Source organism: Stenella coeruleoalba (assembly GCF_951394435.1).
Source record: "Stenella coeruleoalba genome assembly, chromosome: 5".
Lineage (NCBI taxonomy): Eukaryota > Metazoa > Chordata > Mammalia > Artiodactyla > Delphinidae > Stenella > Stenella coeruleoalba.
The window spans coordinates 46,921,386-46,936,732 of NC_137150.1; the positions used below are offsets into that span (position 1 = coordinate 46,921,386).

Sequence of the window (15,347 nt, forward strand, 5' to 3'; positions counted from 1 at the left end):
TCACTGTCCTCCCTCCCATCAACCTTCTTTAGCAGAAAGAATACTTTCTTTGGTCAGGTTGCTGTCCCATAATTGAAATAAATGTGAAGCCCTGTTCTTAAATTAGCAGAAACATAACTTAGAAACTGGATTGTATACGTAAACAAATAAGCCAAGGGAAAAAGTCCTTTCTCAGACATCTGAGGACGGCTTTTGGAGGTGTACATTTTACCAAGTCCTTGCATACCTGACAAGTTTGAATTGATACTGCCCTGGCTTTACAGGAAATATTTCTCTGAAGGGCCCTAAGTGCTTTCCAACACCTGTCACTTATCGCCACAACATCCCTGTGAGAAAGGTTAGAGCAGATGACTATTATCTCCACCTCCCAGATGGAAGAACTAAAAAGTCTGAGTCTTTAAAAGCTTAATCCAGTAAACTGGTAGTTAAACTTAGATAGAGAATAGAACCAATTTCCACACCAGGGCTCTGGTTGTGTTTTCTTAAGTTAGGAGCAACGTAAGACCCAGACAAAGAACAAGCATCCAGGGGGATACAGAACCTGTGAAGGAATGCTTTGCTCAGACTGAAGATTCAAACGAAGTCCACTCACTTCAACTTAATTATTCCCATAAGGTGATGAGAAGGTGAGTTGGGGAAAGTCTTCTCAAACATTCACTGTTTAAAACGACTTTGTCGGGGGAAAGATAATCATACTTGCCATTTTTATTACAGGTGTGATTGCATAAACAACTCTGTAAGAATTAATCATATGGGCGACACCACTTTTGATGTTTCACTTGGGAGATATTCTTAAGCAACAAGGCTTAATTTTATGAAGAACAGGAATACAAAAAATAGATTCTGTGACTAGCACTTATACTCTTGTAGTTGTATGAAGGCTATATAATACAAACTTTGACATATTTTGTATGGACCAAGTACAGCATCGAGTTCAAATATATTATCAGCTTTAATACTTAAGTGGGCTGACTGTCATATAATATCCTCATGATCATTTAACCTTCTCACTCTACCCCCCCCAAAAAAACCCCTAAAATATTCAGACATGACAGCTCCTTTCAAACAAATATACCCACATGAAGAAAGACAAAACTAGTTCAGTCTTTTCCAGGAAACAGAACAGCAGTTCTCAAAGTGTGCGTCCCCAGCCCAGCAAAATCAGCTAGAAATGCAAATCCTCAGGCCTCACCCCAAATTCACTGAACTGTAAACTGTGGGCTGGGGCCCAGTTATTCCTGTTTTAACAGCCCTGCTAGGGACTCTGATATATGCTAAAATGTGAGAACCGGTGTTCTGCAGTTAGAGCTGGCAATATTTAGAGCAGTTCACCTGAGGACAGCTTGACAGGGAAAGCGACCTGACCACAGATGACCAGTTCATGCCTCTTACCTCCCGAGGCTCTCCAGGTAACTTGTCCCTTGTTGCGCTGTCACCTTGTGGAGAATGTGCCACCTGGGTAATATTCTGCTGCTCTGTTTGTTCTGGTTTTCGAAAGCTTGGAATCCTATTCAGAGTGTCTTTCAGTTGTTTATATTCTGCAACTTGAGTCTGCATACAAATTGCACAATTGGATGCAAATTGCACAATTTGAGGAGGGAAAAGGATATCATTCATAGATGGTTCACTGGAAGACTGGACAAAAATATTATACCTAAATGCAAGAAAGGAAGAATACGCAGACTGTTTCCATGCATTAGCTATACTTACTTGGACATGCTCAACCATTTATAAGCACATGCAAATTAGAGTTCAAGGGAACAGAGAAAAAGTATCTAAGACAGATGTTAGTTTCCCATGCTACATTAAACTAAGTCAGGATTTTTATATATAAATTTCTAGTCTAAATATCATTATTAAAAGTAAGACAGCTATGCAATCAGTTTTATGACATTAAACTCTATTTTAAAATTGCACAATTATGTAAATATAAGTGCAGATTATCTTTTACCAATATGGTCTGAGTAACACTTTTCAGCAGAAAAGAACCATAGGCTTCAAATAAGTAACTGAATATATATGTAAAATCACTCAGGCCACCCTCTTCTTCCAGTCAATACGTGCTCACAAAGGGTCCCTTCCTCTCCAGAACGCTTCCTGTATTGTGCTCTGCAGTTTTGGAAAGCAATAGCATAGGCATGAAATGAGGCTGGATTTTTATTCTTCAATTCTGAATGTCCTTTTCTTCTAGAGCAACAAAGGCACTAATGAAGGCATAGGTCTAGAATATACTCATATACTCATATGTGTGTACCCGTGTGTATATGTGATAGGGTGTGTGTGTGTGTGTGTGATATTTTTAATACAAGAAGCTAGAAAGACGGAAAAAATCAAACACTTTAAGTAGGAAAACCAAGAGACTATACTTAGCTCATCATACGCACCAACACCGTAACCCTAAAACAGAAATACTGTGTGTGTAAACACACACTTCCATGAACACAAAGAACCCAGAAATCTCTTCTGAAAGAAAGAGCCTGCTGGCCAGGGCCGCCGCCCTCAGTGTGCACAGCAGACGGGGAGTCGAGGCTGGTGAGTCGTGCTCCTGCGGCCACAGCTGTGCACCTGTACAGTGCTCTCCCACCCCCTTTCTGCCTTTTTCTAATTCACACAGAGGTGAAGAAGTCTGCTTGCTAAATCTGTCTCAGGGGAGTGCTTCTTTATCATTTGAACAAAGGCGTGCCAAACGGCTAACAATGGCCCTTAGCCTAGAAATCTACCAAAACATTTGCAAACCAACTTTGGAGGTCAAAGAAAAAAAGATGACATCCACACAATGATACTTTTAATAAGATAAATATTCTAGTCTTTTTTTCTTTCTCCTCCTCCTAGATACATAACCTTTGAAGGCAGCAATGCTGTGGTTCTCAAATACTAGCGTGCATTAAGATTCATGTTAAATTATGGAAGGATCATGTTAAAAATGCAGGCTCCTGGACCCCCCACCCTAGAAATGATGATTCAGTAGGTCTGGAGCAAGGCCCAGGTAACTGTGATACAGGGAGTCTCCACAAATTCCAGCTGAAGAGTTAAGTGTGACTTTGATGTCCCTAAGCTTCCAGCTTGGTTCTGAGCAATGGTTTGGGGCCAGTTACAGTACTCCTTTTTGACCTTACTTTATTTAGATATAAAAAGGATACAGTATTATATAACTCAGTAGGTTGTGAATAGTAAATAAAATTCTGTACATAAAGTTATTATGATAATCCCTGATAAATTGTAAACTCTCAAATTCTACTCTGTTCCTGCTTTCTCCCGCCCTTAATTATTCCATTTAAAAATCAGGTTGTCGGGCTTCCCTGGTGGCGCAGTGGTTGAGAGTCCGCCTGCCGATGCAGGGGACACGGGTTCGTGCCCCAGCCCGGGAAGGTCTCGCATGCCGCGGAGCAGCTGGGCCCGTGAGCCATGGCCACTGAGCCTGCGCGTCCGGAGCCAGTGCTCCGCAAAGGCAGAGGCCACAACAGTGAGAGGCCCGCGTACCGCAAAAAAAAAAAAAAAAAAAATCAGGTTGTCAAGACAGAATCTCATAAGATGATTTACATGAGAGACGTAGATGCCTGAAATAGCAGTTGTTTTCTGAGCAGATCTGGGGAAAGTTTTAATACGGGGGTAAAAGAGCAGGAGAAACTTGGAGGCCCCACCCAAAAGAACCAAAAAGCTATTGAAAGAAATAGAAAATTATAGGTAAGTTAAATAAAAATATTTTTTCTGTTGCAAAACCTTGTCGGCAATACTCCCAGGATGCTTACGACAGAATCTGGCTTTGGTCATTAAATGAACTATTTTACTTATATTTTTCTGAATTTTCAAATTGTTGCTTTAGTCTAATATTTATGGCTATTATAGTACATAGAATATTCCAATTGGTTTGTCACATTTTTCAGTATGAAAAGCAGCCTCACAGAAAATAATAATACTTGGTAAAAATTTTATAAAGAAGGTTTTGAATGTAATAATATCCTCTAAAGTCAATTTAATTTATACCCATGGAAAAAAATTACCACACAGCTACAGTTTTGTAGGGAGATAATCAATGACTGCCTTGAAAAAGGGTCCCAGAGACACAGATGCCACAGCCTCTGAGACGAATCAGGGCCCAGCATATGATTCTATTAATAATTTTATAAAGACAAAAGATAATACATGGTCTCCTGGTAAGCACAGATAGTTGGTTTTCCTTTGCCCTTTTCTTTTAATTCTTCCAAGAGAAGAAAAGTGAAGACCGGTGATTAAGAAGACACAGCAACTAAACTAGCCATTCTTATTTCTTTGCTTCGACTAGAAAGCTGTATAACACTCAATGTGATATTACTTTAATAAGCTCTCCAACACTTGTATTTGTTCACTTGTTCATTCAGTAAGTGTCTACTGAGGGCCTGCCTTGTGCCGAGGACTGTTCTAGGCTTTGAACAAATGAAGCTTACGACTCTCGTTTTCCTTCTCTATTGACTTGAGAGCTCTTCTTATTTCCTGTAATTTGACCAAACAGCACATAAGCCTAGTCCCCAAAGCAGTGTGTGCGGGCTGTAAAGCTGGGAGCAAGGGAGGGAGGAATAAAATATAGAGCTTGACAATAATTTATTTAGGTAGCTAGCATCATAAAATCCTACAGATTATATAGCAAGCGTCAATACAGGTCACACGGTGGCAAAAGACCACATATGTGGGATAATTTCTGTGACTGAAACAAGTATTAGACTACTGCATGCAGGGGCTGGAGGAGGGTAGAAAAAGTAATATGCACCACACTGCCAGTGCAAAAAAAAAAAAAAAATCAAAGGTTTATTTAATATTCTCTTGATCGAGTTTTGAAAGCATGCATGATCTTCAGGATCAGGAAAGCTCTGTCCTAAGGAACTCAGTGAAGCCTGGCCTTTAAGAGACTACACGCACAGAGGAATTCAGAAATGTTAAGCAGACTTAAAAAGAACCCAGAGAGGCCGCTACCCTTCTAACCTGTGCAGCAGCTAGTGCACTCTTGTGGTCTTCCAAAGTCACTACAAGTTGTTCATGCTCGGAGAGTAAATTCTTATGCTGTTGCTACACAGAAAAGAATTTTACAGGTTGAGTTTTAACATTCTAGGACAAACTCCTCTTGGGCAGACAGTGGCATGAGCACCCAGATGCTGCTTGCTTGCTGGTTTGTTTGTTTGTGCAGTATTTGTTAAGTTCCAAAATCTTTGTAGAGGGAAGACTATGATTAATGTATTCCACAATCTAAAATGTGCTACCGAAATATCACAATCACTTACAGTGAAATCAACACACAAAGAAAAATACCTGTTATTAATAAACCTTTGTAAATAAAAAGCTTATTAATCTAAAAACCTGTAACGTTACAGCCATACTGGAAATAAGTGAAAAATATTATTAATAATATTTGAATTAACATTTTTATTATAAAAACATTATAACAATAGTGCAGAATATTTGAAAAATAGATGGGGAAATATATAATCCCACTATCCTTAAATAAGTTACAAACGATTTTATATGTTTCCTTTCGGTCTTCTCTACGTAATTGTGTATAGCTATCATAATAGCCTGAATTCTACTTCACGTACTTATTTTTCACTTAAGATATTAAAGGTATTTCTGTATTGCCAAAAAAAAAAAAAAAGCTTATTAAGATTGAACCATCTAGCAAAAGAATCATTTCAGTACTAATGGAAATGTTGGGATTTCCAGACCATCATTTAGCTTATGACACAGAAGTGGTAAAAGTATTGGGCCTGGTCCGGTTTATGCAAAGCCCAAAATAACAGTGTGCATTGTAAAGCATGTCAAGTAGGGAACGACTTTTAAGGTCACTCTACAAAGTAAAGCAGGCAAACACTAAACAGTCAAATGCTGGGTGTTTTTTTTACCTTGACATCTTGCAGCTGTGTGTGCATGTCCTGATGCGCTCTCCTCAGCTGTCTGTTCTCTTCTCTCAAATTGTACACGGATTCTATTTTAGAAAAAGGGAAATCATGCGTAAAGCCCTGGGCCTTTTGGGCTCTTGATTCTATTATTTTCACATCTAAAGCCTCACATAACTTTTTCTAGGATTGTTTTGACCTTTGACAGTACCATATTCCAAATCAACAAAACCTATACCATTTTGGGATGTGGCATGGATTCAGCTGGACAACCCAATACAATCTGGTTCAGTGGTTTCAATACATTTAAACAAGCTACACGTCGTAGAAGCTAAGGATTGTTAATTAGTCCTGTGCTAAAAATGAAATGTTTCTGTTAATAAGCAAACCCTTAGGAATGAAATGTAATGGGTAGGGGTCATCTAAGATTTTGATCTCTTCACAAATTAAAAACAGGGCTATCAAAAAGCAAAACCACATTTCTCATAGCATGAATAATTTCCACAGTCCCCAAAAGGTATTTCAGTTACAAAAGCAACTCAAGAAATAAACAAGAGACAGAGAGACACCCCATCTGCTCAAAACTTCTAAATATATTTTCTTTCTCCCACCATTGAGTTCTTGACGGATCCAAATTCTCCCTCCAATAGCTATAGGACAGTTCTTTCCAGGGCTACCATGTGAGACTGTAGCAATCAGAGTGAAGTCTTAAAACCTCCTGAACCACAAGCTCCACTGTTCGGGGAACAACCTCTTGCTAATTTTCCCACATTTTCAGTATCTGGATGGTATGAACTGGCAGCGCTTGGGCTAAATACAACACGCAAACATTTTTTTTGGCCCCTGCAGTGTTGGCCTACGCAGAGTGTCTTCCACATTTGAAGAGCTGTCACCATTTAAAAATCCAGAATCTGGGTCTAATAAGATTCTGGCAACATTAGGCCAGTTCTCATGTGACAGCACTCAGCAGAAGTTAAATGGTGGCTGCGTGACCATAATCACTCATCTCCAACGGGAGATACTGTTGAGAGTGAAAGGGGTGCTGTTAAGAATTATGCTGGGACAGCAGCAGGTGTGGACCTGCACTGTGTTGGGCAAACCGTCCCCAAAGTGGCAGCCACTTGCTGCAGGCAGACCTTTATGTCTCCAGGGTGGCCCTCAGCACAGAAGGAAAGTTCCAGTCACCATCCCGCCTCATACTTTCTATCCACTTTCACTCCACTAGCGTCCCTGCTTGATCCCCGGGCACTGGCTTCGTGATTGGGTTTGGGGAGAGATCAAGAACAAGGTGGGAAATGTGGCCAGTGGTTGGGTTGTCCACCTACATGTCATACTGGATTTTCTCAAAGGTCAAAACAGGACACTGCGGGGGCTTCCCTGGTGGCGCAGTGGTTGAGAGTCCACCTGCCGATGCAGGGGACGCGGGTTCATGCCCCGGTCTGGGAAGATCCCACATGCCACGGAGCGGCTGGGCCTGTGAGCCATGGCCGCTGAGCCTGCGCTCCGCAACGGGAGAGGCCACAACAGTGAGAGGCCTGCGTACAGCAAAAAAAACAAAACAAAACAAAACAAAAACGGGACACTGTGGCAATTGAAGAGGACCACAAGTGTGTCATCGGCTGGATGGGCCCTCAGTCTACACACAGGCACACATGCACTTGAAATACCCGAACTTGGCTGACTTTTAAAGGAATTCAGTTTATAACCTTAATGACGGTGTCTCCTGTGCCTTTGCTGTGCGACCCTGAGCAAGTTACCTAACTTTAGCAGGCCTCAATTTCTTCACTTGTTAAATTAGACTAAATATAATGCCTACCTTGCAGGTTGTTATGAGACTTAAATAAGATACCTGTACAAAGAATTTCCCCCAGTACTGGCACATGGAAAACATTTGTTCAGTGTCAGCTATTATTATAACGATAATGGGAAGAATAATCATCTAAGTTTATATATGCTATCAGCTCATAGCTATCCATATTCTAAATTCTAAACTCCCTCCTCGTGTCATAGTAACCTGCCAAAGACTACTCGGACTACACACGTCATAGGTTTGCCGCTACAGACCCGCGTCTACCATGATGCATCTATCTTTAATTTACTATCAGGGACCATAATCAAACAAAAGTGCTGATGTGAAAATCACTTATCAAAGTGTCGTCAAAGGCACTGTCACATTAAGTTGTTTGAAGTCTCTCTGAGAAACTTCTTCCAAAAGTTAATTGATATCAAAAATACCGTTCTCTCTCTCTCTTGCCCTCTGTCTCCATCTGTCTCTCTCTATCGCTCCCTCACCCACCAAGGTATTGGTAGATTCTCTCTTCTGTTGACAAGAGCCCTATCACTTGCTGTATTTCTACTTTTGTTCTGGGTTCCAGGCCATCAGGCTTGAACTATCTGAGTATGCAGAACTCACAGACAAGTATTTTCCATGGTTCTGATTTCTTGTTAACATTTTACTATACATGGACTTGGTTTCAAAGAAAGGAGTAACTATAGAGTAGACACAAGATAATATGCCTTTTAGGGCTATTACTAAAATTGAATGAACTAAATTATGTAAAGCATGCCAAGGTCAGACACCTAGAAAACTTTACTTCTCACTCCTTAATGGATCTCCTTCATAACAATATAATTAAATATATTTCCTCAGCTTGGCTCAGGTTTGAAAATGCTGAACAGTGGATCCTACAAGTCAAATGTCCTCCTTCACCACACAAAGGTGTAGCATCCCCAGGGTGGCAAGTGCTGTCTGCGCACTGGAGTCTTCTGGTTCTCTCTTCCTTTTACCACCTTTGTAAGGGCTTTCAGTGTTTAGTCTCTTCCTTTCTCTATTTTGCTATCTTACTGACTCCTCACCACCCAGCTCACCACCAACAAGCCAAGGCCCCTACATGTCTACATCTCTTGGGTATCATTCTGCTGACATCTGGCTCCATCAAGACCATCTCAACCCTTTGTAAACTGCCTCAGTGGCTATTTAACTCCCAGGTGCCTTTTTGGAATACTTAACAAAGTATTCCTATTATTTTGGAATACTGTTTTTAGCCTATTATTTTGGAACACTTCGAGACAAAACATTGCAAAAAATAAGTATAGAAAATCCAAAGGACCCTTCACATGGTTTCTTTCTATGATGACATTTTATATAAAACCAGGAAATTGTTCTTCACCCATGTTTTTGCAAAGCACCAGGATTTCACCCGTGTTTTTGCAAGCACCAGGATTTCACCCGTGTTTCTGCAAGCACCATGTATGTTTTTAAACCAAATCTCACACTTCAGACTTATTTAGTACCTGGATAGATGATTGTAGAATATGCTATTGCCCTTTTCCAGAACTCACATGTACTCAGAAGTGATATATTTTGTTCCACATTACTATGAAAATACCTGATGCTGATGCTGGTGGTGGTTAATATAGATTGAAGGTCTACCACGTACCAGTAACTGTTCTAGGTGCTCTGCATAATGTAATCCTCATACCAACTCTACAAGGTTGATACTTTTTATGAATATCCCGCTTTTACAGATGAGGACGGTTTACGCTACACAACTTGCCTGTGGTCATATATAAACTAGTCATTGAAGAGGCCAAGATTCACCAGGGCAGTCTGACTCCAGAGCCTGAGCTTTTTGAAGCTACTATTACCGATCAACAGGGAGTCTTTATGCCCCTGTGGAGATCTGGAAATGCATCACTGTAACTGGGGAGCACTGATGGCATTTTGTGGGTGGGGTCAGAGATGCTAAATGTCTCACAACACACTTAAAAAGAGAACTGTCTTGCCCAACATGGCCAATGTGCCCCGTTGAGAAACACTAAGTATTCTATTCTGTTTCCCTAAACAAACCCAAAGAGATAAGTGTGAAACTTCATAAAGAAGTAAGAAGTAACTGGTAAAGGACCACATGTAAGGTAATCAATCAGCAAGCAACAAACAAAATAAAACAAAAGTCTATTGTTCTATTCAAACGTTAATATGAGTATTCATTTCCATGCACACTGACTAATTAGGTTTCCAAATACCTTTTAGCTTAGAAAGCTCTTGTTCTTTCTCTTGCTGAAGCTGCAGGTATCGCTGCTTGTGGTCATTAAATGTCCTACTGAAGTCTTCTCCTTGCCTGCGGTGTTCCTCTTCCAAGTCGCTGTGCTGTTTCTTTAGCTCCTCATGTTGACTCTGCAAAGATGAAAACTTTAGCAGGGATGTACATTCTCTAAATTATATCAGAATCTGTCTCTCAATAGCGTAGTCTTTCTCTTGCCAGAAAGTCAGCACAAATGAAGAAGCAGGCTTCGTTTTCCTCAGACTGCTTTGAATTTGTGCAGCTCCCTTCCATTTCCCTTCCATTCCAAATGAATAGTTTGGGATCATGGCCAAAAATAATTTTCTCCTGAATTTTTAACATTAACGGGAAAAACAAGAAGTTGGAAGTTTGCATGAGAGATGGAAAAGGAAGGGATTTGGGGAAATTCCCAGGGACTCAAGTTACTGTGGAAACAGGGTAAAGCTAACGAAAAAATTACCCCTCCATGGATACTCTAGACTGCCTCTTTCAATCCGATGTTTTCCCAGCAACATTTTTTATTTCCTTTCTTTGATTTTCAGCCTTCCTGGTAACCCAGTTTAAAGAAGCGGGGGGGGGGGGGGGGGAGACTTTTTTCCGTTTGGGGGAAGTAATAAATCGACTGTTTATAGAATGATTCTTACTTACACTACTCCTGATTATAACACTGTAATCACAATCTAGATAAATTCTACAGTCTCCAAATGCTTAATATGAAAGGGTGGTCTGCTTTAATTCATGTATTGCTTTCTTGATAATAGGAAAGATGCCGGTTTCAATAAAAAGCATATGCCCTACTGATATAGGAGAAAACACAACATCAAACAAAAAGCTGGGGGGTAGGGGCTGAAGACAGTGGCGTGGTTTTTTTCCCTGCTGTGCAGGGTGGCATAATGTCTGCTGCTCATCTCTTCTGGCCTGAACAGAAATAATGCATCTCTCTCTCTCTCTCTCTTTTTTTCAGTTTTCCTGACACAATAATGAGTTTTATCCAAGAACCAAGGAAGGAGAATCTTTAAACATAAAGTGTGCTCCTGTGGTAGGCAGAACATTTATTGCACATTAGTAACAGGAAGGCAGCATTTTAATACTTCTACTGCCTCCAGCGCGACTAAGATAGAAGAAAATCTCTAAGAAAAACGACTCTGAGAAATTAGATTTAAAAAACAAACAAAAATCCTTAAAAGATAGAGAACAAAATTAAAAATTAGGTGACCAGAGAGCCTGATTTATAAAAAATGTGTAATGAGCTAAATATGTTCTTTGAAATCAGGTGATAAACATGATGGAGCATTATAATTATATATCACTTTTAGCCAGAAATGACTTTAATATACCATATCACAACACAAATCAACTTTCTGTAAACTTTCCTTGATCACTTAAGTTACTTAGTTAATCCTTTGATTCACTTACGAAGAACAGCTTTAAATTACTCACCTTTAACATCTGATGTTGGACATTCAACGCGCTGTACCTGCTATTAGAATCTTGCTGTAAATTGAAAAGCAAACAGTTAACACAAAAATAACAAATTTGGCTCTTTTGCTAACCAGAGCTTAAAGGTCTTAATGGAAGGATTTCACTCATTTCACTTGTGTTAAGTGAAAATGAACTCTAAGCTCAAAACAGGACAATTCTGAGGCCATCTCTTTACTTAATAGCAGAAATGAAGTTTTCACATTCCTCTAAGTTTGCTAGACTTTAATAATGAAAAATCAGGACATGGAATTATGAAACAGCAGCTTGACAGGGCCCTTGGAAGTGATTTACTTCCACTCTCATATGGAGAAGAAAAACTGAGGCCAGAGGCACAGGGGAACTTGTCCTGAGATGCAGCACCGCACATGGCTGATATATCGTGCCCGGTGCTCCAAGGGGAACAGGAGATAAACCAGGCCTCACAAGCTTCGCATGGCTTCCGGGAAGGGAGAGAAAAGGCACTTTCCTGCCTCGAGCTTCAGCGGGTAAGAAATTCTACATACGTGACTTTACCCCAACTAGAATCCAACTCACAGAGTGAGAAACAGAAAGGCTAAGGAACAGGCCAGGGCAAACATTTCCTTTAGTAGCAGAGCCAGGACCAAAACTTGAGCCTACACCTATGGCTGAAGCACGCGCTCCAGGAGTGTGTCTCTGTGTGCCAGTGGAGCATCTTCACATTTGGACCTCACACAAGTCCAGCCCTGGGCAACCATAACCAGTGAGTGTGCAAACCACAAACCACCTGAAACTTTTCTCTCCCCAGACTGCTGTGTTGTTCTATCTTATGTGCCACACTCCTTGCTTTACCCGTCACCGGTATAAGCACAGCCTCAATTCTTTCTTTCTTTCATATTCTTGCAGCTTCTAAAATGAACTGCATTTTTGCTTTATCATTTTATTTTATCACTTTACCATTTTAATTTGTAATAAATTGCATTACAAAATGCACAACAGAATACACACAGTTCTGGCTAGGGCTTTTAAAAGCAGGTAAGAGTTGAAAGCTGACAGCCTCCTAGTTATTCAAGGAACAGACTCTTCTCAGTTTTAATACCCCAAAACGCCAATGCTTTATGCAACCAATGCTTACATATTTTTCTTAGAGTAAGAGAAAAACTTGTTTTTCTCCAGTTAATTTGGACTTAAAAACTTTTTAAACTGCCAATATCATTTATGTATTCATTCGTTCCACAAATGTTTTTGAACATGGGAACTCTAGGCCAGGTACCGTGTCAGACATTACACAGCAATGTCTATGCAAGTAACAGTAACGTCCTGCAAAGGCAAATTAAAATAAATATCACATTCTATAGAAAAGAGAGACTACAAATGAATAAATAAGTGAATAAAAATAATCTCCTTATGAAGAGATTATGTTTATGGTTGAACATTAAGGCTATTTCCAATTTATCACTATCACAGTAATGTGATAAACAAAGGAAGGTAGGTTTTAAAAGAGCAGTTTTTAGATCTTCCTCTGAGAATCTCTTGGCAAGGAAGGAAGGAAAGGAGAGAGGAAGGGAGGGAGGGAAGGACGGAAATGTATTTCAGCCCTTCAGTCCTAATGATCAACAGAGTAAAAGGTTTTGCGACCATATTTGCCCCTCTTGCAAGTTTCGTGAAATAAAAAATTAAGGGAGAAAAAAAAAAAAAACTCACCCTTCCCTTATTTAGTGTTTCTTGTGCTTCTAATTTATAAACCAGAAAATCTAGAAAATACAAAATGGAGAAAATAGAGTATAAGTTAATTCACTGTGGCATTTTTAGACATCTAAAAGAACATAGGCGTACTTTACTCAGACCTAAAAAATGTTTCAGGTTTAAGACAATCTACTTGGTGACTTATATACTTTGTCTTTTAATGCTTTAGCACGAGTTGAAAAAGACTGTTATATAATTTTCCTCTTTACCTTTAAGTTGTGAATCTTGTATCAACAAAATACACACTATAACCAACTGATTAAAAGTGCATTTAGAATGTGTACTTGGTGATGAACTGTCCTTGAAATTAAGGAGAAAAAAAACATGAAGTGCACCTAAGGACAGAGATGGTTTATTGCCAGCCACTAGATGGCACACGAAAATCATTCAGGACCTGAAAAGGAAATCAAGCCGTGGAAACCATCTTTAATGCTCTTAAGGCTTTATTATCCACTAGATGGCTCTATAAAATCACTCTGCTTTTGAAGACAAGGGAAATCCAAATCCTATCAAAGCATTTTAATGATCTGAAACATCTCAGTAAAACATCCTAGCCCACACTGCCCTCCTCTGTTCCCCCTCCTTCTACCTCACACCAAGGTAATCAGACGGAACATCTCACTTCAATCTCAAGATTTACCAAAAAGATGAATAAATAAAAATAGAATGCAGGAGAAATGTCTATTTAGGTCTTCTGCCCATTTTTGGATTGGGTTGTTTGTTTTTTTGTTATTGAGCTGCATGAACTGCTTATAAATTTTGGAGATTAATCCTTTGTCAGTTGCTTCATTTGCAAATATTTTCTCCCATTCTGAGGGTTGTCTTTTCGTCTTGTTTATGGTTTCCTTTGCTGTGCAAAAGCTTTGAAGTTTCATTAGGTCCCATTTGTTTATTTTTGTTTTTATTTCCATTTCTCTAGGAGGCGGGTCAAAAAGGATCTTGCTGTGATTTATGTCATAGAGTCTTCTGCCTATGTTTTCCTCTAAGAGTTTGATAGTTTCTGGCCTTACATTTAGGTCTTTAATCCATTTTGAGCTTATTTTTGTATATGGTGTTAGGGAGTGATCTAATCTCATACTTTTACATGTACCTGTCCAGTTTTCCCAGCACCACTTATTGAAGAGGCTGTCCTTTCTCCACTGTACATTCCTGCCTCCTTTATCAAAGATAAGGTGACCATATTTCTCCAAAGAAGATATACAGACTGCCAACAAACACATGAAAGAACGCTCAACATCATTAATCATTAGAGAAATGCAAATCAAAACTACAATGAGATATCATCTCACACCAGTCAGAATGGCCATCATCAAAAAATCTAGAAACAATAAATGCTGGAGAGGGTGTGGAGGAAAGGGAACACTCTTGCACTGCTGGTGGGAATGTGGATTGGTACAGCCACTATGGAGAGCAGTATGGAGGTTCCTTAAAAAACTACAAATAGAAATACCATATGACCCAGCAATCCCACTACTGGGCATATACCCTGAGAAAACCATAATTCAAAAAGAGTCATGTACCAGAATGTTCACTGCAGCTCTATTTACAATAGCCCAGAGATGGAAACAACCTAAGTGTCCATCGTCGGATGAATGGATAAAGAAGATGTGGCACATATATACAATGGAATATTACTCAGCCATAGAAAGAAACGAAATTGAGCTATTTGTAATGAAGTGGATAGACCTAGAGTCTGTCATACAGAGTGAAGTAAGTCAGAAAGAGAAAGACAAATACCGTATGCTAACACATATATATGGAATTAAAAAAAAAATGTCATGAAGAACGTAGGGGTAAGACAGGAATAAAGACACAAACCTACTAGAGAATGGACTTGAGGATATGGGGAGGAGGAAGGGTAAGCTGTGACAAAGCGAGAGAGAGGCATGGACATCTATACACTACCAAACGTAAGGTAGATAGCTAGTGGGAAGCAGCCGCATAGCACAGGGAGATCAGCTCGGTGCTTTGTGACCGCCTGGAGGGGTGGGATAGGGAGGGTGGGAGGGAGGGAGACGCAAGCGGGAAGAGATATGGGAACATATGTATATGCATAACTGATTCACTTTGTTATAAAGCAGAAACCAACACACCATTGTAAAGCAATTATACTCTAATAAAGATGTAAAAAAAAAAAAAAGAATGCAGCTAATTTCAAACCACAACCTGTATAAGCTCCATGCTTTATAGAAAAACTCTGATAAAAATCAACAGCATTGCCTAATACCTGTGCTAA

General features: G+C 39.7%; 1 protein-coding gene across 5 annotated transcripts in view; it reads right to left on the minus strand.

The window, feature by feature from the left end:
* GOLIM4 (golgi integral membrane protein 4) overlaps window positions 1-15,347 on the minus strand; it is an 80,430-nt gene that overhangs the window by 21,672 nt on the left and 43,411 nt on the right. For 3 of the 5 annotated variants that reach the window (XM_079921689.1, XM_079921688.1, XM_079921687.1), the window contains 6 exons: window positions 13,070-13,119; window positions 11,366-11,419; window positions 9,888-10,038; window positions 5,868-5,950; window positions 4,957-5,040; window positions 1,393-1,551 (listed from right to left, as the gene is read on the minus strand). In XM_079921689.1, coding sequence (XP_079777815.1) covers window positions 1,393-1,551; window positions 4,957-5,040; window positions 5,868-5,950; window positions 9,888-10,038; window positions 11,366-11,419; window positions 13,070-13,119 — 581 coding nt within the window. The remainder of the gene's footprint in view (window positions 1-1,392; window positions 1,552-4,956; window positions 5,041-5,867; window positions 5,951-9,887; window positions 10,039-11,365; window positions 11,420-13,069; window positions 13,120-15,347) is intronic. The other 2 variants (XM_079921691.1, XM_079921690.1) reach the window with 1 other exon arrangement.